The following is a 26,927-nucleotide window of genomic DNA, read 5'->3' as shown; positions in this document are numbered from 1 at the left end:
CTCCTATCCCTGGCTAAGGGTCTGTTCCAGTTTGCTAAATGCAGCTTTTTTTACCAGTGCTGACGGCTGGCTGGGGAGCTAAGGCTGATGTCACACTTTCTGCTTTGGGAAGTTGCTGGGAATTGCTGGGATGTTAAGGCTTTAAAAGGTTTTGCTCAGAAATTCTCCCATCACAAAGAGCTGACTGAAGTTCAAGGCACCTGATCGTCACAGGGTAAAAGGAAAATGGAAATTTCCTCAGCAGCAAAATTCTGGCTGTGCTGTTTCTTGCTTCATTGAATGAGTAAAACTCATCTCTCCACCTTCAGCTCTAATAAAACTGTCTCATCTTGCCTTGAAAAGTCCAGTCCAGACAGAATCTTTGTAAGGATAAAGGAAATTGAATTTACAATGAGCAAATAATCAACTTTTTGTTCAGGATCTCTCAGTACTTTAAAATACTCAGGGCTGTGTACAGAGGGCAAAGGAAAGAGGCCAGTTTGGTTATTCCACTGGTTCATTGATCACATGCTGCATCTCATTAAATTCATCCCCATTTTGTGTGGAGCGCTGGGACAGTGCTATTACTGATCATCTGGAAGGGGGTTAAAACCTGTGTTTTAAGGAAATAAATTAATTTTAAGAGGCTCAACATTCTCTCATGAATCCCAGAATGGTTTGGATTGGAAGCAGCCTTAAGGCTCATCCAGTCCCATCCCCTGCCATGGGCAGGGAGACCTTCCACTATCCCAGGTTGCTCCAGGCCCCATCCAGCCTGGCCTTGGACACTTCCAGGGCATCCATATGCTTCAGGATTACCTTGAGGTAATCCAGAACTTCCAAAAGTCTCTCATGTTGTCCAGTCAGTTTCTCTAGAATTTTTATTTTTGATTGTTTCTGCTATAAATAGTCTCTGAATAACTGTGGTGATGGCTGTGAGGAGTTACTACTTTCGGCTTTGTCCACTGCTGGCTAACAAATGGAAATGGAAAACAGGGAAAGGCCAAGTCCACCTTTCCCTGTAGTTCACCAACGCTGAACAGGCTGCTCTGGGAATCCTCCACATCCAGTCCTTGAATTTCTGTGTGTTTTTTCCCCTGCTCTGTAGGTACAGGCCAGCGATTCTCAAATTCGGAGCTCCAGCCTGCCAGCAATCCCTGAAGCCAAAGTAATTGATCCAGGACTGTATCAAACAGTTTTCAATAGTGCTTTTAATTAAAAGGCAAAATAAAAGCTTTGTTGTGGTGGTGACCTGAAAAGAAATAAAGGATTGGCAGGGATTCATTGGTTTAAGAAGGCCAGCTGCAGTTGTTTGACATTGTTATTGATTGTGTCTGCCTTTCTAGAGTTCCTTTTCGAGGTAGGATACCATAAAACCTCCACAAATACACTGCCAAAAACCCCTTTCAGATGTGGTTGCTCTGCTGCCTGTCCTCCTTTCCCCAACAGTCATGGACAAACTCCTGCCAGTAGCATCCTTGTGGCTGTTTTTCATTGGAGGAGGTTCAGAGCAGGTTGGAGCAGGTTCTGCAGCCTGTGTGTAAGTTCTTGAAAGGTCTTTGGCTTATTTTGGGGCTGGGGTTTGCCATGTGGGTGTTGTTTCGTAGCCCTGTGAGAGCTGCTGGATCCCCATTCCTGGAGGGATTTAAAGCCCTCTGGATGCAGCTCTTGGGGCCGTGGGTTAGTGATGTTCTTGGCAGTGATGGAGGAATGGGTGGACTCCATGATCTTGGAGGGCTTTCCCAGCCAAAAAGGTTCTGTGATTTTTTTTTTTTTTGCATTTTTAGAGGTATCCCTATGGACCAAAACGTGTCCTGAACTGCCAGAGAAATACCTAAATACCAATATTTGGCATCAGCACGTTGTGTGCAGGTCCTCACTGGCCATGGTTCTGTGGGAAGCATTGCAGCTGCAAATGTCCTTTGTCAGAGGAGCAGCTGCTAAAATAGAAGGAATAAAACTGCTGGAATTGTGTTGAAGGGACGCTGTGTTCAGAGGGTGCTCCCTGTGCTCCGCTCCCTCCGAAGCCGGCGGATTCGCTGTCACTGCTTTAATTTCCGTTGCCTGATCTCCGTGTTTGATCTCTGCCGTGAGCTCTAGGCCATTGTTTGTTCTGCTTGGAATGAGTATCAAACCCAGAATCAGCTAAAGTCAGGGTGAGTTGTTCTCTGGGAGGAATGAAATGGAATGTATTTAAGGTAGAAAATGATGGAGCATCTCTTGAACTACAAAAATGGTATATAATCAAACCTAAATTGTTCCATGTTTTTGTGGGTCTTGTTTCCCTGTAACTCTCTGGATATTCTATGTTAACTTCCTAAACAGAATCTTAAATTCCTTCTTTTAAAGGAGCACATCTGTATAATAGGATGACAGAATAATTTATAACCTAGATCTTTAACTAGGCTGGGAATAAATTATCTTAAAAGGGGCTGTTTGAACCATTTTGTTTATTCTACTTAGAGTGGTCCATGCATGGATTTCAAGAAGGTTCATATCTTGCAGGCTTTTTACTGATTTTATTTTTTCTTGATTTTTTTTTTTTTTTTTAATTTATTCAGGACTTAAAACTGCAAGGAATTGGCTCAGGTGGTCCTTTGGTCTGATCTTATATCCCATCAGGAAAGAAATGGCAGAATAAAATAGGTTTGACAGCAAAGCAGGAGTGCAATCAATAGGGAAAAAAATCAGGGTAAAAACATCCTTTAATTAGAGTGAGGAGATGAGACCTCCTCAACTGTGGCTTTTGCCTCTGCTCCCTGGGACTAGACTGGATTCCATCCCCCGAGTTCCTCACTGTGGCTGGGATAAACTTCACCTGACTGAGAGTTCCTTGGATGAATGCAGTCTGCTGGCTCTGTCAGTGCCTTCGGATAATGAATGAGTTCTGTTTCTTGCTTGGAGGGAGCCAGGTGAAATTTCCGTAGTTTGACAGCAAAGAGCAGCGGAGGATGGGGGATGTTTTTATTATTTTTTAAAGAAGCTGCTTTAATCACTTTAATACAGCATTTCTGTTTCCAGTGCTGGGAATGACATACCTAAAAATACTCTTACTGGTTCATGCAGATCATTTTAAGTCAACTCTGTGCATCTTCCTTTTGGGGCTTCTTTTTAAACACAAATCTAAAAATGGTTTTGAGGCATTCATAATTCAGTATATTGTTCTTAGCAATGCTTTTCCTCTGGGTGCCTTGGGTTGGTTTTTTTCCCAGCAAAATAATTCCAGTGAAGATTTTGAGGTGAGCTTATCTATGAAAGAAAGTTGTAGTGTCACTGGGGTTTATCCTTCAGTCAAATCTGAAAGGAGTCATGCGAAGGGCAAGTGAAATTTTGGGATTACACTGCAATTTATCTGCTATTGTGAGGAGAAGGCTTTCCTCATCTTCCTCCCTTCACCTCTGGCTTTCAGCAGGTTGGATCTTTTAGCCAAGGCTGCTTCTGAGAGCTGGGAGAGGCCAAGTGCAGTTTTCCAGTTGAATAGGCAGGACATGTTGATTACTGCTAAGGTTATTTCGCTTTGCAAATATTTCTCGGTTTGTTTTTTTTCGTGGTTGCTGATGCTTTGAAGGTTCTAAACGACCACTAGGTGAAGTCAGCAATTTAAATGCGACTTTTCCAGAAGAATCCATGGACAAGATGTGAATCTCTAGTATGATCTGCCTAAGAGAATGAGAGGGGGATGTCAGACCTGCTCCTCGTGCATCGCACAGTCCAAGTGCCACAGTCCCAATTACTTTTCCTTGGAGGTCACTCCTGGCTGGTGCCTGAGCCCTTTGCAGACTCTGGCAACAAATGACCTTCTAATCCCATGCTGGCAGGGAGGTGATTTGTGTTCTCTCATGGGTCTGTGCCCTCCTCCTCCGTGTCTCGGTAGAGTGCCCGGCACAGAGCGCTGCAGCCGGCGCTGTTCCGCATGCGCTGGCACCGAGGGCTGCGGGAGCTGTGGGAGCTGTGGGAGCCCACCGTGAATCAGTGTCAGTACTGGGGGCTGCTGCTGGACACACAGATCTCCCCAGGAGCAGGAAAAAGGCAGCCTGCAAGAATCAGATGGAACGACCTTAGAATCTCTCCAGCGGCTGCTGTCGGATCAAAGTGGGTGGAAGCACGAGATCAGCGTATTGATTCCATCTTGCAGCTGACTTCTCTCTGTGAAATCCCTGCCAGGCAGTGGCTCAAGGCTCCCAGACAAAGGGTATTGATCAGGGTGACTCTGTGAGCTGAAGGCTTGGAATTTAGCCCCTCCTGGTTGATGGCAGTTCCACTTATAGGAACTTCACGACTTCCCATCTTTTAACTCAATCATGTTTGGACACGTGGCTGTTTGCTGCCACAATTCAGTTGCTGATTCAGGAGGGTGTTGGTATTTGGGAGGGTGTTGGTGTTCGTGGGTGTCTGCTGGTTTCTGTGCTGAACCAGTGATCAAACCTTGCCTTTTAGGAGTTTCCTAATTTTATATATCAGGACAGCCGACTTCTTGTCCCAGAACATACGAAAACATTGCAGCCTTCCAGAATTCAAGTGGATGGGGTGAGCAGCCAGTTCATGATGGGAGCCACCAGCTCCAGATTCTTCCAGAGCTGACCCAGCCAAAGAAAACCATCTGAACAAGTCAGATCCGAGCTTAAAAATTCCTGTTGGAGCTGGACCCCTTCAGAAGTGTACATTGATAATTAGATGATAGAAGGTGCTCTGGGGGCTGGAGCCCCTCTGCTCTGGAGCCGGGATGGGAGAGCTGGGGGTGTTCAGGTGGAGAAGAGAAGGCTCCAGGGAGACCTCAGAGCTCCTTCCAGAGCCTAAAGGGGCTCCAAGAGAGCTGGAGAGGGACTGGGGACAAGGGCTGGAGGGACAGGGAATGGCTTCCCACTGCCGGAGGGCAGGGCTAGATGGGGTATTAGGAATTCTTGGCTATGAGGGTGGGAAGGCCCTGGCACAGGGTGCCCAGAGCAGCTGTGGCTGCCCCTGGATCCCTGGCAGTGTCCAAGGCCAGGTTGGACGGGGCTTGGAGCAGCCTGGGAATAGTGGAAGTTGTCCCTGCCCATGGCAGGGGGTTGGAATGAGCTGGTCTTCAAGGTCCCTTCCAACCCAAAACCTAGGATTTTATAATCACAGCACTTAAGCAGTGGTGTCTGAGGCACAGCTGTGTGATTAGGAGCTGTTTGATGTGGAGATTTTGTTGGACGGAAAGTTGGAAGGAGCCAAGAACTCATCTGGTGAAGCCGTTGTTCAGCCTCTTAATGACAGAAAAATGTCCAGAATTGATGTTCAGGTGCAGTGTCGAAACAAACGGTTTCTTTGGTTAATCACATATTTACTTGGCTTCCCTCCTCTTCAAAACACTCTCGGATGCCTTAGATGTAAATTCCTGGAGTGGAATGACATCTGACAACTCTGCGTGCCAAGGAAGGGAGGAGAGTCCACTGCCCAGCTGAATAAGTTATTTTAGAGTTTAATTGCCTCAATTTCCCAGTTCCATGCCCTTCTGCTCGGATTGTGGTTGGACTTCGCTTTTAGCTGTTAGATCTTGATCTACAGAGGGAAAAGTGGCTGCAGACAACTTTTCCTGAGCAGTAAGTCACTTCTGCCCTCACCTTTCAGCTGGTTGCTGTGAGCTATGCAAGCTGCCTGGTTTTTTTGCCAAAAAGTTCCTTCTCAGCTCCTGAATTGTTTGAGATTTTCCCTGGCTTCCTGTAGCACAGCTGTCAGTGTGTCCAGCAGAACCCTCCTCCCTGCTCCAGTCAAAGCAAACCCCATTCCCAGCACTTCCTCCCCCACCTCTGTCCCTCCAAGGATGTGATACTGACCTTTTTCTTGGAATTGTTCCAGTAGCATACCAGGGATATTTTGGCCTAAAGGATATTGCATTGCTGACTTATGCTGCCCTGGACGTACTCGTGTGTGGAAATTTTTCCAAGAGATTAAATTAACTCAATAGATTAAAAAAAAAACCCAAACCAACATCTTAATGAAACAAAGCTGAAGTCTTGAGTGTCTTATCTGTTCCTTGGGCTATAACCCCTGGATTACTTATCCAGTTGTTTCCCATCTGCATTTAAAGCAGCCGGTTGTTCTTGTCTCTGTGTACTACCTTGTTCTGCTTCTCCCTGCTGAGCTTCATTTGCCTCCTGAGGTCATTTTGGCATTTTCCAAGATGAATTCAAATTCTGATTCTGTCCTCTCCCTTGCTTGCAATCACTCCCAAATTAATGCCTTTTGGGAATTCGAGAAACATATGGCCAGCAAGGCGGAACAGAAATCAGAGATACAGTGGGAACTGTGGGCTTTCTTTCCTGCCAGGATTTCTAAAAGGAATCCATTTGGGTTTTTTAAAAGGAGGAATGGCAATGCCTCAGTATTCATGGAATTAAAACTGTGAGCAGTTGGTGTTAATACCAACTTGATCTGGTGCCTGTCAACATAAACCTGGGTCTGTTCAGAGAAGAAAAGTCTTGGAACTAAGTCCATTAGGATGCTCTCTCCAAATGTTGGTTGAAGCAGATATTTAAATATAAACAAGCCAAGCATTACCTTATTTCCCCCCTCTTTTTGTAAAATGAGTGAAGGTAGGGTAGGGAGGGAGGTTCCAGGAATAAACGGAATATTTTCATATTTTGTAGTCTGTGGTCAGACCCCGTCCAAGACATGTCACTCAGAAGGGAAGAATTTGCTGGAACACTTCATTGTCCTTCAGGGGTCGTGAGTTACCAAAGCAGATGATTTCCTGGGTTAGATTGGACCTGTGAAGAATTAAATGTGCCTATTTGCATCAGTGGCCACGTGAGGAAAACCAGCTTGTTTGTGACGCTGCAAATCAGTTCCTGGGATTCAGCCTGTGCTGCAGCGGGAAGGGATTGGGTTTGCTTGTCTGTGTCTCCTGAGGATTGTCACTGGGTCTGGAATGAATCCCTCCTCCCCTCACAGCAGCCTGTGGCTGTTTGTCCTGCACCAGCTCGAGCTGTTCAGCACATTCTTGGGACAAATCTGAGTAAGGGATTCGGGAATCATTCCCGTCTGGGATGCGCCGCTTCCGAAAACCTACTCAGAGAAGGGAATATTTGGTCTACCTTTGTGAAGGCAGCTTTTTAGCTTCATGGGAAACCTGACTCTGCCTCCAGAGCAGAATATGCTAGAAATTCATGTGGGAATGCAGATTTTGACTTGGGAAGATCTCATCTCTCCAAGGCTGTCTGCTGGGTTCCTGTTTGTTTAGTCCTTTTTCAGAGTTCACTGAAGATGAAAATGCTGCTTAATTGGGATACTGGAGATTTTGGTGACACTCTTATGTTAAGATTTAAAACAAACAAACAAAACCCCCCAAAACTCACCCCAGAAATCATAGAATGGTTTGGGTTGGAAGGGACCTTAATCTTGCCTTAAATCCCTGTGTTCACTGGGTGGTCACCCGGGCAAAGAACTAAAATCCTTGGAGTATTGCCTGGAGAACACAAGCTCTGCCCTGTGCACTCTTCCTGCTGTTTATCTGCACCAGCAGTGTTTGGGATCCGACACAAGTCACACAGTTCCTCTCTTCTGCCAGTGGGAGATGGCAAATTCCAGCTGCAGGGAGGTTGGAAAGAACACTAGGAGGAGATGTAGCCTTGAGGAACTTCAGTTGCTTCCCAGATAACTGGCCTACAGTTAAGAGGATTTATACACATCAAAATGAGGCAGCTGGAGATATTCCAGTTCCTGTGTATCTTGCTGATCCCTTCCAGGTGAAGATGGAGGAGAAGGAAAAACCCTATGAAGTATGAGTTAGGCTTTGGCCCAGCTCAGCTGTGTTGTTTGGTCTTAGAGGAGAAGAAGATAAGTGTTGTGGGGATGGTGGGGTTTTAAAGTGAATAATTCCCGTATTTTATGAGTGAGAAGAGCTTTTTGTTGTTAATAATTAGTTGTAGGGGCTGTTAAATTCATTCAGTTCAACTAAAATTACTGAATGACTTGGTAGAAAATGGAGCAACGAAATTAATTTTCATCCCAAATCACAAATATTTAAGAGTAAAACTGATGCTTGGGAATGATACCGAAAAAATAAGTGACCTTACAATTGTAAAGTCAAATAACTGCTCTTGTCCTTGAGGGAAGTTTAAGTGCACGCTATGGATCTGTTGGACACAGTAAACCCTTTTAAAATGACTTGCTTAAAATTTGCTCTGAAATTGGTCCTTGAATCCATGGTTTTTTCTCTTCTTTTAGTGGGGAAGACTTCCTTGATCACCAGGTTCATGTACGACAGCTTTGACAACACCTACCAGGTAAATTAATCAGTATTTTTGTCTTGTGTAAGACTCCTCTGCTGCCGTGTCTTCCATTGCAGGAAAAGTCATTCCGTAAGAGTTGGGGCACTGACCATGAAATTCCCAATTGTAAGATCTTAATCACCTGCCAGAGTGGCACTTCTGGGTTGGATTCTGCTCCAGAAGTTTATCTGCTGCTTGCAGCAGGATGAGCTGTGGTTCTAAAGGAATACCCGAGGCACAGCCAGGGAATAGCAGTTGTTAAGTCTGCTAAGGGTTTTTTATCCACCATTTTCTACCAGACCATCAACAGATCTAATCCCTGTGTGTGGATAACATAGCAGGTACCCAGCTCTTTTAAACAACGAGTTGACACAAGCTAGAAAATCATATAAAATGTGAAAAAAAAAGGAAAATGTAGGAAGTTTAGAAAACAATTTTACAGATTAGCACTGTGCAATCCAGGAGAACAGTTGCCCACTGTTGCCCACTGCCAGAATTTAGCATGAGCTCAAAATGTGGCAAGATATAAAAGTACTTCAGTTTCCTAAAGTGTATCTCCTCCAAGCAGAACTTGTTTCATGACTTGGTTACAGTTGGTGATGTTCTGGATACACGAAACTGAGAAAAATCTGTTCCCTGGTGCCTGGGAAGGTTTTCTTAGGGGGGTGGGAGGAGGAGGTAATAGAAAAAAGGAAAAAAAAGGAAAACGTGATTCTCCCGTTCCTCAGTGTCTGCCCAAGGATCTCATTGAACTGAGTGATTTCCCTCCTGCCTCCTTCAGTAATTCCTCCTTGCTGCTGCTAGGAAAAACGAGATGGGAAGTTCTCCCTGAGCTGTGGGAAGAGGCACGCTTCCATAGTGTGGGAGGGCTGGAGCACACGTCACTGCTCCCGAGGCAGCAGACATCCTTGCTGATTCCTCCCACTGTAATTACATGGACATTGAAGGCAGTTCTTTTATTTAAACTGGGTTTTTTTTTCCCCCCCAGTGTTTTTTCTTTTAGGACTGCTCCTTTTCCTTACGGAGTTTGTGTCCTAGTTCTTCCTTGAGGAGGTTTGACCCTATGTGCTCTAGGATAATACGGGTGTCGCCAGGAGAGGTGGTCTGTTGTAATACATTAAATGATTACAAAATCAGTGAGTGGCACTTAGAACAGTGAGAAATCCTAAGGGCTTCCAAGATAACTTGGATTTAGGCATCAGTGCTGCCTGCCCAGTTTGGGCGTTAATGGACTTGGGTCAGAGCCATTCAACCAAACCCCTCGGTTTTCCTGGAGTCGTGACTGAGGTGGGGCCATACCTCCTACTGTGCTGGAGCTGGAAGAAGGAATCAGTCACAAAAGCTCCAGGAATTTGGCCAAAATCACATTTCCAGAATAGACATTTTTGGATGCCCAGGATTCTCTAGAGACCCCTCAGAGCCCAGTATTTAGTGCCAGTGCACATCACACCCTGATCGTGGGTAACTGGAGCCGGAGGGGAGTTCAGGGACGATATGCTTGTTCTGGACGTTTCTGGCAGATTCTGAATGCGTAGTTTTCTGAAACCTATCATTTGAACATGGGTTTTTATGTTCAGCTGTTAAAAATAGAAAGCTGCCATTTAATAAAATCCGTGCTGTGCATTGGATTCCTTTTACTTGATGCTGGATGAGAGGAGTTCAGCTGTGTTCCTCTGTCTTATCAACAAGAACTTGCTGTACTGTGTCAGAAACCCAAACACCTGAAATAAAACCATGCAATTGGATCTGTTTATTTTACCAGGAGTGATTCCCCTCCATGGACATGCTGGGAATGATTTCCCTTGTGCTGTGGCACCATATGTAACATATCATAGAAGATCTATTTTTTAGTAAAAGTCTGGAGTGTAGGGAATGCTGGAATCCACTCCTTGATAACTGCTGCTTCCCTGTGTCGTGGTAGGACAGGCTGGGAGAGGAGAAGGCTCCAGGGAGAGCTGAGAGCCCCTTCCAGGGCCTAAAGGGGCTCCAGGAGAGCTGGAGAGGGACTGGGGACAAGGGCCTGGAGTGCCAGGACAAGGGGAATGGCTTCCCACTGCCATTAGGATGTTCTCCAGGAAACTCCCACTGGTGTCTGGACATTTGGGTGCAGTTATGCTGCTGCTTTAGGACAAACCAAGCTGTAGTGGTTGTTAGGGATCATGTAGGTGTGTGCCTTAATCTGCCTGGGAAAGTGAAGATCCATGGAGATATTTGGCAATTGGGAAGAAGACAATGTGCCCACATATCCTGGTTGAGCTGAGGGACACCAATTTGTCACATGCATAAAAATCCCTGCTGCTACCCAAATAAATGTGTGGATTAAACTGTCAATATGCATGAACTGAAGCCGAGCTTTAGAGCCTTTTGTGCTTTAAGGAATTGTTCTAGTTGTGATATATTAAACAAATTGCTTATTGAATCGAGTTGTATCTTAAGAATAAGAAACCCAAGCTGTTTCTCTTTCAGCTGCTGCTGCTCCCCTGAAAATCACTGCAGGTGTTCTGACATTTCATTTAAGAGCTGTTGGTTTTCTCATCTCTTTACAGGCAACAATTGGCATTGACTTCTTATCAAAAACCATGTACTTGGAGGATCGAACAGTGAGTAAGATTTTGTTGCTCTTCTCTCTGAACAGTAGGAATGAGGACCAGCATCTGGTTTTGTGCAGCCCACACTTCTGAGATCACTTGGAAGCACAGGCTGAGCCTTCATCTCCCAGCTGCTTCCAGACTGACAAGTGCTGTGGAGACACAGCAGTGGGGAATGGGAAGTGGGGAATGGGGAATCATCACTTGGTTCATGTGTGCAGGGCTCTCGGGTGCAGTTTGGGAGTGGCACCAGGTGCTTTGGTGTCATCCTCTCTGAAGAAAGAGATGATACAGATAATTTGAGGGGTGAATGGTGGTGGGAATCTGGAGAAAGGGGAACCATGCTTAACCCCTTCAGTTTTTGATGCCACAAAACAGAAAGGTAAAATACAGATTGCCAGATGTGGCCAGTTAATAGCTGGCTCCATCTTCTTCCTCTTTTGAAAAGAAGGTGGCCTCTGATGAGTTCACAAATGAGATTCGTTTCTTAGCTTGGTGCGGTCTTAGCTCCTCAAGTGAAATCACTCCTCTGTGCAAGCAAAGCTGTGGTTTAAAATGAGCTCAGATTCTTAATTAAGAAATTCAGCCTCAGTTGAGCTATTTGCAGAAACAAAACTGCAGTGCTGCAGAAGCTTATGGTACTGGATAAACCCCCAATAAATGGTACTGGATAAACCCCCAATAAATGGTACTGGATAAACCCCCAATAAATGGGATTGCATGGAAAGTGCTTGAGGGATGAGATGTGCTTTCCATGGACAAGCTGGCTCTTACACACCTTGCCATACATGTTGCTTTTAGTCTGTCTTGCCTTTTCTTCCAGAACCTTGCTGGTAAGAGCCATTCAGCCTCTCTGTGCATGTTACTTTGCAGTTTAGAGTTATACAGAGCATTTTATCCTTGAAAAACTGACATGAGTAGCTTTCCCAGCTTTTCCACCAGCAACCATCCTCCATGCTGCTGGAGGTTGCCTGTGTGGGTCCTGAGGACGGAGAGCAGAGCATGAAACTCTGGTGTAGGGAGAATTGCAGGTGAACATTTCACAGAATCACAGGATCACTGAGGCTGGAAAAGCCCTCCAAGATCAAGTCCAACCATTCCCCAGCACTGCCAAGGCCACCACTGCCCCACGTCCCCCCCAAGTGCCACATCCACATGCTTCTGAGCACCTCCAGGGATGGTGATTCCATCACTTCAGCCGTAGCTTTCTTGTTGGTCCTCTCAGTTTGGAAGCTGAGCCATTCCACCCCTCCCCTTTTGGAAGGGAAGCATTTTTTGGGAAGCTGAGCTAGCTGCACCCCCCAGTTTGGCTGCTACTGTCCCTCGGGAGAGATTGCTGTAAGCAGATGGTATCCTGCTGCTCCCAGTCCCCAGGCATCTCCTGCATGAGTTTATCCTTTTCATTTAGCTTTTTTGGAAAAAGTAAAGCATTTATTTACTCTTTTATTTTTAGTGGCAGTTTGGCTTTTTTAATTTTCTCCCACCCACAGATCAGGTTGCAGCTGTGGGATACTGCGGGTCAGGAACGTTTCCGTAGCCTCATTCCCAGTTACATCCGTGACTCTGCTGCTGCTGTAGTAGTTTACGATATCACAAGTAGGTATTTTGCACTGGGTTTGACCTTTTTTCTTATTTTTCTTGCTTGTTTGACTGATTTTGTTAGGTACGGTTGCAATTATGGGACACAGCAGGTCAAGAGCGGTTCAGGAGCTTGATTCCTAGCTACATTCGTGACTCCACTGTTGCAGTTGTTGTTTATGATATCACAAGTGAGTGGGGGGAATTCTGCATTTCTAATACTCTGCCCTTTTCATCCTCTAGCTTAGCTTTGCATGTCCTCTCACGTCATCTGCTTGGGCTTCATCCTGGCATGACAAAAGCGTGGTTTCTTTGCTTGTTTTGAACAAGCCCTGTGGTTGCTGCTGTTGTGATCTATAAACTGTCTCAGAAACATCATTTTAACCCTTCCCTATCCCATTTTCTTCAGTCCTCGAGTCCTGCCTGCTCTCGTTGCACTCTTCCATCTGCCTTTTGGTTACAACATCACCTGTGACTTTTGGTCTTCATGTTCATGGGTATCTGAATTCTCAAATTGGAGGCTGTTGTAGCTTGCTTCACTTCATTCACCCTCCCCCACTGAACAAAATCTGGGCACGGGCTGGCGGGGAGAACGCATTAACATCACATTTTCCTTGGAATCAGCCACTCTCATGTGCTGCAAGATGTAAAACTCACCACTAAGCCCTTACCCTTTAACAATTGCTCTTTCATTTCTTACTAAGGTATGTACATTTTTGTCAACTAAAATATTAGTGCTTCTTCAACCCTGCTCCTTCTGTCCCTCCCCTCAGTCCAGACACCCCTTAACTTACCAGTTCCTGCACTGACAAAGAGCAGAAATTTTGTTTTAGGGGAGCTAGGCCTTCAGACAATTTCAGTTCTAAACCAGAATTGACTGAGAACGATGGCCTAATTCTACGCAAATGCCTAAGTTCTTGTCCTTTGATTTATAAATACGAGGAGATTACAGCAGGAATAGGGGCTTTACCTAGAAAAGCTCTAATTGTTAAAAATGGCACTTTACTTTGAGCTAAAATTACAGGTTAGCTGTGAACTCTGAATTTTTTCCTGACCCAGCAAATTCAATATTGCCAAGCAGTAAAGAGAATTAAGATGCTGGCAAGTGATCAAGTCGTGGCTGTCTAGCACGCAATATATTACTTTGCAGTAGAAGCCATTAAAAAAAAATCAATACTTTTCAAGAACTGCTGCAGTGCCCCCCCCCCCCCCCTTTTTAAGTACTGAAACTACTTGGGCTGCTCATATGCTCTTTGTGTCACTAACTGGCAAATGCTGAGCTCTATGGCAGCTTTCCTCCAACTCCTTTTTCCCTGTGGGATGCGACTTGTCAAGCACCATACAGTCTGAATTCTTACCTTGCAGCTTTTAAGAAGGTAGCATTAAGTGCCTGTGAAGAGGTTAAATTTCTGCTTCTGGTTTTATGCAAAGATTTAGAAATTGTTTTGAAGGCAAGTGTTCAGTGCCACAGGAGTTGCTGCTGTGTTGTGTAACCCTGGGATTCCCTAGAGAAAATAAAAATTACTCATTCAAGTGTACAAAATGCAAGGCTGGGATTGAGGATTTTGAGAAGCAGTGGAATCGTAGGAACCTCTGTAGGTACACAAGCCATGAGCAGTGTGGAGTGCAAAAACTAATCCCCACTCCCTATGGAAAATACTTCATGTTGAACTAAAAAATAAGGAACTGAAACACGGTGATAAGCCTTTTCATTTTAGGTGCTGTCAAATTATAAATGGACTCAGTTCCCTCCCTGGCTTTGAATCCACCTGTAATGATGCCCTTGCCCACCTGAAATTAATGCCAGACTTTCCGTGTCCTTTAGTGGGGGAGATTTAGGGTTCCACTTGCTGATTCTTCATCACCCTCTTCCGCCGACTCCACAGAATATGAAGCTTCTCTTTCCAAGTCCAGATGTATTTCCTGGTGAGCTGTGAGGGACACCTGCAGTGATAACCCTCTCCACTGTTCTCTGATAGATGTAAACTCCTTCCAGCAAACCACAAAGTGGATCGATGATGTCAGAACGGAACGGGGCAGCGATGTCATCATCATGCTGGTGGGAAATAAAACAGATCTAGCAGATAAGAGGTATGGAGGAATAATCCAGCTTTCAAATGCTTTTCTTACTCTGCTGCTGTTTGCTTCTATTTTAAGGAGTATATTTAAATGTATTTTTTTTCTGGAGATGGCTGTGACTAGAGAAATCTCAATTTTAAACCCGCTTTCTTTTGGCTAAGCCAAATTTCCATCACAGTGCTGTGAATGAGTGGAAAAACCATCACCAACTTGTCCAGATATCAGGAGAGAAGGGGCTGTTGACTACAGCCCACATCAGTGAATGAATAAACTGGTTACAAATATTTGTTCTTAATAATGTTCTGCTTAATGGATGGAACGCATATCCAGGGAAAAACGGGACAAAATTCCTCCCGTATGAGATGGTTACACTTGGACTTTTTTTGAAACAGTATGGTTTTGATGATTATTTTTGGACTGTGATTGCTAATTGTAAAATATAAAATAAAAATAAAATAAAAGCACAGCCTCCTGGACAGGGATTTGGGGGTGAACACTTGGCTGTTCCACTGGAATGCTGAGTTCTGCTTCGGGAGCCAGGTGTGCCATGGAAGTGGGTCTGGTACCTGAAGTAGTGATATCTCTCTGCAGCTCTGCATTCCAATCAGGAAAAAAACCCATTAAGTGCTTTCAGAACTGTAATAAATCTTAATTATTAAGGTGTTTGTCCAGATTTGGGTTTTTTTTCCCTAACTCTGTGTTTTCTTCCCCAGACAAGTGTCCATCGAGGAAGGAGAAAGGAAAGCCAAAGAGTTGAATGTAATGTTCATTGAAACTAGTGCAAAAGCAGGATACAATGTAAAACAGGTGAGTGGCACTTCCCTGGATATTGGGAGGCCTTGGCAAAGGGAGCCAGTGGGAATTGTAGTCCACACACAGCAAGCAACCCCTCAGAGTTGTTGGCTGAGGTTCTGAAGGATCCCTCACCTTGCATCAAATGACTTGGGGCTTCCTTCCCCTTAAATAATAGAGGAGTAATGGAAGAAGCTTTGTGAGTACAAAATCACACCTTCCTGGATTTTTGGTGATCCAGATTTGGTGTTTGGACTGAGAGTGAGACAAAAAGTTGGGGAAACACAGGTCTGAGGAGTGTTTGTTATTCAGTGAATGAACAAACCAGTGAAGGAGGAGCGTGATGGCTTAAAATGCTTCCAGTGCACAGGGGGACACTGGAACTGCTGTTCCCACTCTGTTGGAAGGCACTGCAAGTGACAGCAAATGTTCCTGGATAGCCAGAGCTATTTATTTCTAGTAGATGATGAGTTGCTTTTGAATTGGGGAAAGCAGTGAAAGGTCTTTTGAGCTGATGGGACTGCAGAAAAATGAGCGTTTATGTCCTGAGATGAGCTGTGGCTCTTTAAATTTGGACCTGGAAAAGACATAGATTCTTGTGTGTCTCCACAGAGCAAACACAAACATGTGAAATGCTGTGTTCAGCTCCCTGTCCCCTGGGAATAGAAGGATGTGGAGCTGCTGGAGAGAGTCCAGAGGAGGCCCTGGAGCTGCCCCAGGGCTGGAGCCCCTCTGCTCTGGAGCCAGGCTGGGAGAGCTGGGGGTGCTCACCTGGAGAAGAGAAGGCTCCAGGGAGAGCTCAGAGCCCCTTGCAGGGCCTAGAGGGGCTCCAGGAGAGCTGGAGAGGGACTGGGGACAAGGCATGGAGGGACAGGACACAGGGAATGGCTTCCCACTGCCAGAGGGCAGGGCTGGATGGGATATTGGGAAGGAATTGTTCCCTGTGAGGGTGGGGAGGCCCTGGCACAGGGTGCCCAGAGGAGCTGTGGCTGCCCCTGGATCCCTGGAAGTTTTCAAGGTCAGGTTGGATGGGGCTTGGAGCAACCTGGGATAGTGGAAGGTGTCCCTGCCCATAGCAGGGGTGGCACTGGATGAGCTTTAAGGTCCCTTCCAACCCACACCATCAGGGATTCTCTGTGTATGGATGACATTCCATGTATATTTTATATATGTAGTTACACAAATGGTTTCTATGCAGAAATGGTACCAGGAGTAATAAAACAGGATTATAAACTACTTTATGTTCTAGACAGGACTAAAGGGTCTGTTATTAAAATGTCCCTTGACTTTGTCTCTAAGTAGCAAAATGATTCCCTATATAATGGGATAATTATAGCAGTGTTAACTCAGAGCTCTTTCACTGCATTACCCACCATGGACGTATTGGCTTCCAGGGTCCCCCAATTACCCTGCCACAACAGAGGCTGCCTTGTAATTAAGGTTTGGATTCTGTGCTGCAGTCCTTAATGAGTGCTTAGACCTGGGGGTGTGCACTGAGAGCAGTTGCTTCACTGAGAGGAGTGATGATGATGGTGATGATGAAGCAGCAGCTCTACACTCCTTCTTTCCTTGAGGGAGTTTCTGTGCCCTGCCACATTTCCAGAGGTTCTGTAGCCAAGCCTGTGAGGGAGTTGTGGCTTTCAGGGCCGGGTGGAACCCTGAGGATTTGATGGTGTGCAAAGACACGAGTGGATATTCAAAAAGAATTAAAAGTGGATTTTTCTTCTAAGTTTTGATCCAGATGTTGCAGGCGTGGGCTGGGATGTTCAAGGGTTTCAAAGCTCTTCTATACTCTAGAATATTTGTAACTCTCAGTTTTTTATTAGTTTAATAAATAGTTGTTTAAGCAATTATCAAAGGATAAGACCTTTAATGCCACCACTTAGATGGTTTCCTGTTTCCTTGCTGCTTCTCTATTGAATTGTGTGAATTTATTTTAGTAACTTAGCAATAAATTCTCTCCCAGTGCAAGGGGAAAGTACAACTGCAGAATGGATCCCCTACCCATAACCTGTGTAAAATCCTTAATAAGCTGAATGCAAATTTGACCTTCCCATAGCTGGTAACTTCTATCCACAATATATTCTGGGCCTGGAGAACAAGCACTGTCTAAGTTAATTTTCATACAGAATTTTCATACAGAAACAGCTGAATTTCTTGTCCTGCTCGGGGAGGGAATGGCTGTGACTTTCCCAGCTCCTCCTCATCAGTGGGAATCCAGGGGACTTTGGTCCTTGTGTGCTGCTTTTAGCTTCTGGTTCATCATTTTCCGGTGGAAGGCAGCATGGATAAGAGGGAAGGGCACTGCCCTCAGCTTTGTGCTCCCTGCAGCTGCCCTGCAAATCCAGAGGGCCTGGCTTTGTGCTGGGACCGCAGTAGGTGAGGTGCTCTGTCCTTGCAACAGCAGGTATTCCAGTGCCAGCATCTTCTACCAGCAAAGAAGCAGAGGGGACCGTGCTGCTGCCAGGCTTTTTTTGCCATTCCCTGTGCCAGGAAAGGGGAGAGCTCTGAGGATGGCACCTCAGTGCTGTGTACTGTTGGATCTGTGACTGCAGAGCTGTTTGCAGTCCCCAAGGTCCTTCACACTTGCTGTTCGTTCTGGCTTTAGGCAGGGGCTATTGAAGAAGAAATGAGTGGATACTGGGGAATAAAAGCGGTGGTGGTGTTATTGTGGGGTTAAACTGATGCAGCAGAGGGGAAAAGATTGGCTTTTGGATCCTGCAAAGACTGATTGCCAGGGGAGCCTTAAGCTGGAGAAGAGAAGTAGATAACTTGCTCCATTTAATGCAGAGAATCGTAGTCTCTGATTCATTCTGTCAGCCCTGAATAAGCTTTAAAAGACTTTGCGATTCCTGCTCTGGCTCGGCAGTCTGTATTTCAGGGAATCTTATTGTTAGTCCGTGGATTTCATGCCCAGAATATGTCAGGGTTCATTTTGCTGTCTTGTAGAAAGAGAGGGGAGGGAGAGCCCTTGAATTCCTCCCTCCAGCAGTACCTGGCACACTCCACGCTGGCCCTGGAAGAGCCAGGGGATGAATGTGGTCCTTGGCAGAAGAACTTTCTCACGGCAGCAGCTCCCTGAGCACAGCCCCTCTGTGACCCTGTTCTCACAGAGCTGGGCTCTTTCTCCTGTCTTCTGATTCTTATCCATCTGATGGGCAAGAATTATCCTCAGAGCTGCAGAGAATGAGAATTAGGGAAAGATTTTTGTTTGCCTTGCATTGGGGAACAGGTTTCTTGCCCGGTTTTTCCATCTGGACAGTGATCCTCCTGTCCTTTCCATATTGCTGCTGGACTGTGGCTGAAAACTGGTTTATGCCTGCAGTCCTTTGTGACCCTGATCTGTTGGGATTTATTGGCTGGAGTAGCAGGAAAGGCACAGTTTGGCAAATGGCTGGAAACTGATGGTGAGAGATGAGGCATTTTTCCAGAGTTTCTATCAGGAAGCAGATTGCAGAGTTGAACGCTGAGAGAGCGTTTGTGTGGCTTTTAGTCTTTCAGCTGCTGCATTTAACTCCTGCTTTGGAAAAAAAGTCCTGGATGCTCATCAATACTTGTGTTTTTATACCCACACAAACACTTAAACATGTACATGTGTGTGTAGACACACACTGGCTCGGGGCTGACAGCACCAGGAAGCTCGGAGGGCCCTGTGGGAAGGCTGCTTTCCAACCATCAGGAAGTTTCCCTAATTGGATTTACTCACATATGCTGGGGCTGATAAGCAGAACGTTAATAAGAAAGAAAGTTGATTTTTCTTAGTTGCCAAATTCCTATTTTTAGTCCGATAATTTAGGGGAGAAATACTGCTAAAAGCATCATTTTATTCCTGGTCTTAATGTAAAGAAAGGATTACTGTATTTTAAGCAGTAAATTCTTTTTGTCAGCACTGTGGTTTAAATGCAGGAATTCCAGTTGGTTCCATCAGCTGAGGATTTTTTAAAGACTCCTCACCCTTCCTCTGCGTGGGCATTCCTGCTGTTGGTTTAGGTACAGTTTAGCACCTGGAATTTTGTTATGTCCTGGTCGGCCTCTGAGGATTTCCCTGAGGTTTTCAGGGAGGCTGGAAGGTCCAGGTTAATTGCAGAGGTTCACAGAAAACACAGAGGGGGGTGTACTAAGCTTTGTTTACTTCCAAGTTGTTGGCTGAAATCAGGGAGTTACGTCAAGGACCGACTTCTCAGACCCCTGTCCTTGGCTCAGATTCCACTGTGTGCCAGATTCCTGCCAGGAAAGGTCCCAGACAGGCCTGGGGGCTTGCTCATGGTGAGCTTGGAGGGGGCTGTCAAGCCAACAAAGTTGTCTTAATTGTCTCTCCAGCATCATTTGGACACTGGGAGCCAAAGCGGGGAAAGCCCTTGGGCAGGGACCCGCAGGGCTGGTCGGGTACCCACATTCCTGATGTAAACAGGCTGGCAGTGGCTTGGCTTGGTTTTCTGTGGAAAGTGGGTCACTGGGAGTAAGTGGTTTAGCTTTGTGTCATTTGAGGAGAGGCAGGAAAATGTGCAGTAATGGAACACACCAGGGCTGACGTCAGACCCGCACCGGGCGATCCAGGACTCCCGTGCGGCTCTCAGGGATGCGGTGGGAGCGCAGCGATGGATGGAGAGCATCCTGTGCTGGGGGGGACAGGCAGCTGGATCCAGGGCAATTCTCCTGCAGTAGTAGTGGGCACATCTGTAGGGTCCTCACCCAGAGGAAAAGCCGTGTGGTGGGAATTACAAAGCTGAGCCTCAGGGGCAAAGGCAGGAAATGCAGGAGAGGAAATCAGTTCTGTTCCATCTCGCCTCCTTCAAGTGGAATAAAACCGTGAGGAGAGTTTGGAGCTCAGACCTTGCTGGGAAACTGGAGGTGGTGTTCAAGTGAGAGGCTTTGGATGCATTTGTTCTGTGCTTTATGCCCTGAATGTGGACATCGGATAACCATGACGTGGGCACCGAAAGATGAGGATTAGGTTTGGGCACGTTCCTTTGTCTGGTTTACAGGAGCCTGAGCCACAGCTGGGTGAAGCTTGGAAGAAATCCTTTCCATACATCCCATTTTCTGACACTTTCCCATGTGTGTCAGCTCAGCTGATACGGTGACAGGTTCCTGGATGGTGTGTTTGCCTTCATCAGCATGTCCATGCTCCTTTGTAATCCTCTGGGGAGGTGTGAAAATGGAATTCCCAGCTGGCATGGGGAAGTTGTTGGGGTCCATGGACATACGTGGCAGGTGTGAGGTGAGGTGCTGGATGCCTCCCATCCTATTTGCAGAGAAGGTGCAGGAGGTTTGCTGCTCGCAGCCATTTGATCTCCACTAACAAGAGCTGTGCTTTGCCCTTTCCTAGGAATAAAGGTTATATTTGGTGTCAGGATTTTGGGGCTGAGCAGTGTAAATAGTGCTGCAGGATGTGTTGAATCATTGTTTGAACTGTCTCAGCCAGGGGGAGCCGTTGTTTTCATCTGTTCCCTGTGTGGTTCTTTGCAGCTTTTCCGACGCGTGGCAGCTGCCTTGCCTGGGATGGAAAGCACACAAGACAAAAGTAGAGAAGACAGTATCCTTTCTGTGCCTGTGCCAGGCGTTACCCTGGACGAGGAAAAGCCGCTGCAGCCCTCGCGCAGCTCGTGGACATCCCAAAAAGAGGGGGAATAGGGGCAAGTAACCTTCGAGCTTGAAGTGCTGAGGAAGAAGGATTGGTGGGTTGAAAGGCTGGGAGCAGGGGTGTTGAGGGTGGAAGCAGCAGGGGAAGGAATGGTGATGCAAAAGGATTCTTTGCTTGGTGTTTGAACGTGTGGGATGTGGGGAGGGAGGTGGGAGAAACAGCTGCAAAGAGGTCTGAAAAAACCCCCCTATGTGGCTCTTGCACATCTGCCTGACAGAATCCAAAATCAAACTGTCGTGGAAGGGACCTCTGTAGGCCCCTTCTCTGACCTTCCTGCTCAAAGCAAGGCTGACTCCCAGATTAGGCCAGTTTCTCCAAGGATGGAGATCCCATAACCTCCCAGGGCAGCCTGTCATGGCCTGGACCCCAGGCAGCATCTCTGTGGTGGGAGGGAGAAGACTCAACTGATGCGATCAGTCTTAGCCAAGGGAAAGCAGGTGGCATGAGGGATGGAAAAGGCATGATGTAGCAGTATGGCTACACTGGAATCACTGCCCTGGCCAGGTGGGTGTGTTTGGAATAGCAGTTTTTCCAGGGTTGTTGGTTTTATTTGCAGCAGGGATCATGCAGCTGGTAAATAGAGGAGAAATTGTATCTTGGTGGAAAGAAGTCCCAGCAACTGTGGGAGTGAGACAAGCCAGGCCTTGAGATTCCATCAGAGCATCTGATACATGGGGGAAAGAAGGATTTGGGAAGCTGGGGGTTGCAGCTGCTGAGGCACAAGCTTTGTGTGATAGGGACTTGAGTGAGCAGAAATACTTCGTCATGCAGGTCCCTGAAAGGTTAACGAGCGACAATCTTTATTAATGAGGGGTAGAGTGCACAGGCAGGGGCTGTGTCAGGCAGTTTGATCACCAGTGTCTAAACGGGAGTGCAGCAAGGGCACTGGGAATTTGGCTTCCTGCAGCCTGCAGATAGCAGGGATGGAATAGCATTGTCTCCTGGGCAGCTGCATTATGATTAACGGGGGCGTTTTTGCAGAACATGGAGGGTTCAAGGATCTTGACCCACTTGTGCTCTGAGATGAAGCTGTCAAGGCTCATGTCAAGCATCTCCAACTTAAACACACTTCAAGCTTTAGATCAGCCAAATGGACCAAACACTGGAGATGAATTATTGGTCTTTTGTTTCTCTTTCCGTGTTTATTTTCTCCAAACCTCTTTAAAAAGCAACTTCAACCCCCTAAAGAAATAAGTTGGAAGTACCAGCTGTGTGATCTCTTTGCCTCTGTGTTCTCTGATAAGGGGAACGCTGGAGACTTGTGGTGAACAGCTCTGAGCTGGGGATTAGCATTCAAAGCTCCTCCTGGGCAAAGTTCCGTGAGGCTGTAACTGTAGGGCATCCGCTGGGAATTGGAGTGCTGCAGAGGGAGTTGCTTATCACAGGCAGGTTCTGAGCAGCCAGCTCTGCAGTGACCTTGTGGGACAGTAGCTGTCACTGGAAGGGGGAGCTCAGGCTGGTGGCAGGGCTTTGTTGGCTGCTGGTGGAAGCAGAGAGGTTTAACTGAGCACGGATTGATGGGGAGGTCAGGATGGCACGGCCGGTGCTCCGGGGATTAGCAGTGTGCAGTGGTGCCCAGGAAGTGGTAGAGTCCCCATTTCCAGAGGGATTTAAAGTCGTGTGGATGTGGCACTTGGGGATATGAGATACTGGTGGCCTTGGTAGTGCTGGGGGAGCAGGTGGACTGGAAGATCTCGGCGGGCTCTTCCAACCCGAATGATTCTGTGGTTGTGCAGAAGCAGTGATCAGACCCTTCGGTGTATCCATGCATCTTTAATTCCCACAGCAAGAGGTCAGTGGGATCGCTGGGAAGAGCAGACTGGTTGGAGACAAGCATTGGGGTCCGACATAGTTTCTGCTGCATATTTAATGTGCCAGTGCCAGGGCAGGAGGGGCAGGTGAGAAACCTTCGGTTTGGAGCTGGTCTTTCCAAGCATTTCAGTGGGGAGCACTGAAAGTGCCGTTCAAAATCCTGCTCTTGGTAGGGAAGCAGAGTTGGAGATCTGTTTGCCTTAACTTCCTCCTTCCAGTGATTGACATAAAACTGGAAAAGCCTCAAGAGCAGCCTGTCAGTGAAGGAGGCTGTTCCTGCTAATACCATGTGGCTTCCACCTTTCTCCAGAACATCACTGCTTTCCCTCCCTGTCCTCTTCATTGACTGCAGTGTGAATATTGGCTTGAACCTTCCCCTTTCCGTAATAACGTATCGCAGTTCATCATCGCTGGCTGTCTCGTGGAGATGATCTTTAGCTTCACAAGCACACCCCACACACACACACACCAACAAAATGTCAGTGTCTTCATTATTTATAAGAAAAAAAAAAAAAAAAGCCAAAATATTCCAGCGTTTTCTAGGTATAACTTTAAAAAAAAACAAAAGCAAAAAAAAAAAATCCAAACAAAAATAGGTACAATTTCTTAATATTTGTTCCTTTTTTAATATGTTATGATATTGCACTTTGAAAGGATGGCAACTGAGTAAGTTTGGAATTGGACCTAGACGAGATGTATGTGCAGAAGAAGGCTTGCAAATCTGGCCCTTTGGATTTCTCTCAGAAACTGGGAATGCATAGACAGCAGGCGGAATCACAGGGGGAGGCGGCAGATGCCGAGGGTTAAACACTTATCCTTGATAATTAAACACAAATTAACCCCAAGCTCTTAATTGCGTTGAGCAGAGCGAGTCTGCCTGGTGTCCAGACCCAGCCCGGCCGTAGTGGGGCTTTGTCACCGCCGGCTGCTGGAGCTGGGAATTCTTGCCGAGGCAGCGGGGACACATTTCCAAGGACGCATAGTGGGAAATACGGATGGGCTCTTTGGGATGAGTGGCTTCTGGAGGATTTGGGGGGGAAGGAAAGGGTGGATGTGCATTAGCAAAACACTTGCAGGAAACAGGGAAATAATGTTTCGAGTGCAAAATGAATTTTCAGAGCTTTTTTTTTTTCCTTTTTAAGTAGAACACCAATGAAGTGAATTATTACTGCCCAAGAGATGGGAACGTAACGTTTCAGCTGTTTGGAGGAGAAAGCATTTTGCTTCTTTGTTTTTTTAAGGGAAATATTGAAATCAGGGCTGGCATTAAAACCTGCCAAAGCCAATTGAAACCTTGGAAATTTGGGACAAAGAGGGAAGAGCAGCTGGCTGCCCCAGCAGAGGGGGAATGGCACCCGCTTTTCCAGAGCGTGGGCATAGGTCCGTGGGGAAGGGGTGTTTACTTTGATCCTGCAGAATCCTAGTTGAGACATCTTAGATGGAAAGGGAAGGACTGGAGTAGGATGGAAACCAACTTCTGATTATGCAGATTTATGCCTTTATTTTTTAGCTTTTTTTTTTTTTTTTTTTTTTAATGTTCAGTCTTCCAAGTTGGTTTAGTTTGGTTCTCTAGAGCTGTATAGTTTGGTTAAGTAATTAGTAATTTAGTTTTCTATGGAATTAGGCTCACAATTAACCCTTTTTTCTTTGATATTTATTTCTCGGCTTCAATTTTTTTACTCTTTTCAGTGCTGATTTTGTTGTTTTCCTTGGGCTGAGGAATCTGTGTAGAGCTTTGCTGATGTTGCGAGATGTAGCTACCCGAGAAACACGGAATGGAACACACTAGAAGTGCACCCTTTTAATCTTTACTAGTCATTGTGAAGTTGCTGTGTAAGTTAATAAACACAATTGTAAATACATTGTTTGCTGGGCGACTCTGGCCGAGTTACAGTGCAGGAAGGAATTCTCGAGTCTGTGTTGCGATTGCGAATTAAATGGACAATTGCAAGGGAATATTCAGGCTCCTCCTTGGTTCTCTTCTGCCCCTCTCTGTACCACCTAAAATAACCACCTGGGGGAGAGGAAGGGAATCATCCTCACCACCACTTTCCCCAGGAAGCGGGCATAAAAGAGTTGGAATTCTTCATTCCTGAGGTGAATGCCAGGCTCGTGCCCTGCCCTGGGTTTCTAGCAGCTCTGCACAACAATAACTTAAAGGCAGAACGAGATGTAAAAGTGCTTTTCTAATGCAATATTAAAGGCGAGTTTTTTTGACGTGGCATGTCTTGAAATAAACATCAATGATATGTGACAAAGGATCATTCTTTATTTAAAAGAAACTCTCTGGGGGAAGGAAACCTGGCTGCTTTTCCTTTGTTGTACTGTTCTTAACCATGCAGAAATGCTTCATCCTGCTGCTTCTTCCTTTGCTTTGGTTTGCTTTTGTCTCCTTTGGTTCTCCGTGCAGCTTCTTTTGGTCCTCATTTGGCTGTTCCCCACAAGGACATCCTTTTTTTTTCTTGCTTCTGATAGAACCAGCCCCCTCTGCTTCCCACAGTCCCAAGCTTTAAGCACTGGATTTAAGGAGCTGGCTTAGCCCGTACGGGCTGTAGTGGACCAGCAGCCTGGCTGCTTTTCCTGGAAGACCTGAGAGCAGGTTTGTCCAGAACTCCCTGGGAACAAAGGTCTGGAGAGCAGCATTCCCACAGCTCCGTGTTCAGCACGGCCAGGGGGCTGCAGGAGCACGGGTGAGGCTGTGGTTTGGCACTTCCAGACAACGTCCCTGGGGCTGCTCAGCACAGCCAGGTATGTTCCGTGCATGTCCTTGCTGATAGTCTGTGCTTAATGTGACCACAGGGCTCAGTCCTGTCCTCATCCCAGTTTTCCACAGAGCACACACTTCCAGGGTGAGCACAGGAGCAACATGGTCTTTATATTAATTTTTTGGTTTTTTTTTTTTTTTTGCACCATCCATCTGTCAGGTTTTAGATTTTAATTTTCTTTTGCTCCGTGGATGTGGCCAGTGGAACCATGGGCACAGACTTCTAATGCTGATTTTCGTGTGATTTTTTGAGTGAAGGTCTCGGCTCTGTTTCTTTTCTCCTCCCTGCTCTGGCTTGCTCGTTGTACAGTCCATCATGCAGCTATTCCATGCCTCACGTTTTGTCTTGATAAAAGTAGTTGAAGAAATTGTGTAAGGGGAAAAAAAGGTTCCTTTTCTTCATGTTGGAATGTCAGTGGTACCTCAGCTCTGTTTGATAATATGAACCAACAACAACAAGAGAACAAATCCTTAGCGCTTGAACTAAATAAATACCTGTCTCATTGGAAAGCTCTGGGTCTCTTCTCTCAGCACGTGCAGCGCAGCGCAGGCGGGAGGCGCAGCCCCTCACGGGGGGCTGAGGTGCTGCAGGAGGCTTTTGTGAGGGCAGGAAGAGTTTTGGGGGGTTCTGTTTCAGAGGGAAGGTGGTGCAGGGGTGTGTTTGCTGTTGCTGCAGTGTCTCTGCGATTGTTTGCAGCGCCCGACGAGCGATGCCGGGGACGGAGCCAGTCCAGGGAGGCAGCTGTGCCTCTCTGCTCCTTTCCGCTCTCTGCAGCCAGCTGCTTCCTCCGTTCCCTTCCCAAAGGCGATTCGGGTGCTTTGCGCGGCCTCACCGCTGCCTCAGCTTCCCTGGGATACGGGTGCACCAAGCCCACCTTCCCTGAGGAGGATCCTCCTTAAGCCTCCTTGCTGGAGATGGCAGCCAGGTCTGCGGGGCCAGGGAGGTGAGTAACAGATGCACTTTGGTGAGTTATCCTTTGCTCTCCTGAAGGAGAGAATCGTGGAATCACAGCATGGTTGGGTTGGAAGGGACCTTAAAGACCATTCAGTGCCACCCCCTGCTGTGGGCAGGGACACCTTCCACTAGCCCAGGTTGCTCCAAGCCCTGTACAACCTGGCGAGTAGAGGAGGGGAATTACCTGGATTTGGTGTGGGAACACCAACAGCCCAACCTTAGTCTCTTGGTTAAGCTCTTTGTTGTTAAAAGGACCACGAATAAATTGGTTGTGAAACTGGAATGCAGCTGTGGAGATGTGCTGGAATTAGGGATATGGAAACAGTCGTGGGGGGGAAATGAGTCCCTGGAGAAGGTTTTTGTCACTGGGAGGAGCTTCCATTCCTTGTACCTGGCACCTCCAGGCACCACCCTGGGTGGGAGCCTCTGGAAACACCACAGTCACCGCCTCGGTTCCTCCTGGCTGCTGCCGTGGGTAGCCTTGGGACCGTCACCTCCC

General features: G+C 46.6%; 1 protein-coding gene across 2 annotated transcripts; it reads left to right on the top strand.

The window, feature by feature from the left end:
- Window positions 1-8,144: 8,144 nt before the first annotated feature.
- On the top strand, window positions 8,145-25,983 carry LOC121673178 (ras-related protein Rab-6A). Of its 2 annotated transcripts, none has more exons than XM_042046269.1 (7): window positions 8,145-8,231; window positions 10,763-10,816; window positions 12,468-12,573; window positions 14,362-14,473; window positions 15,175-15,268; window positions 20,723-20,789; window positions 22,928-25,983. In XM_042046269.1, the coding sequence occupies exons 1-7, from the start codon at window positions 8,151-8,153 to the stop codon at window positions 22,990-22,992; spliced, it is 579 nt and encodes a 192-aa protein (XP_041902203.1). In that variant the 5' UTR covers window positions 8,145-8,150; the 3' UTR covers window positions 22,993-25,983. The 2 variants fall into 2 exon arrangements, with proteins under 2 accessions (XP_041902203.1, XP_041902204.1); XM_042046270.1 differs by lacking the exon at window positions 12,468-12,573 and adding an exon at window positions 12,295-12,400.
- Window positions 25,984-26,927: the final 944 nt, after the last annotated feature.

This window comes from Corvus kubaryi, unplaced genomic scaffold, assembly GCF_017639235.1.
Source record: "Corvus kubaryi isolate FWS band 111438036 unplaced genomic scaffold, C.kubaryi_AGA036_p1.0 65273, whole genome shotgun sequence".
NCBI lineage: Eukaryota > Metazoa > Chordata > Aves > Passeriformes > Corvidae > Corvus > Corvus kubaryi.
This window is presented reverse-complemented; position numbering and strand designations above follow the sequence as displayed.

What these genes read in the sequence shown, in the direction of transcription:
- LOC121673178 (XM_042046269.1), top strand. Translation starts at nt 8,151, where the DNA reads ATGGTTTTTTCTCTTCTTTTAGTGGGGAAGACTTCCTTGATCACCAGG. An exon ending in ACAGATCTAGCAGATAAGAG is followed by an intron (nt 14,474 to 15,174) that starts GTATGGAGGAAT and finishes TTTCTTCCCCAG; the next exon opens with ACAAGTGTCCATCGAGGAAG. An exon ending in AGACAAAAGTAGAGAAGACA is followed by an intron (nt 20,790 to 22,927) that starts GTATCCTTTCTG and finishes TCCTCCTTCCAG; the next exon opens with TGATTGACATAAAACTGGAA.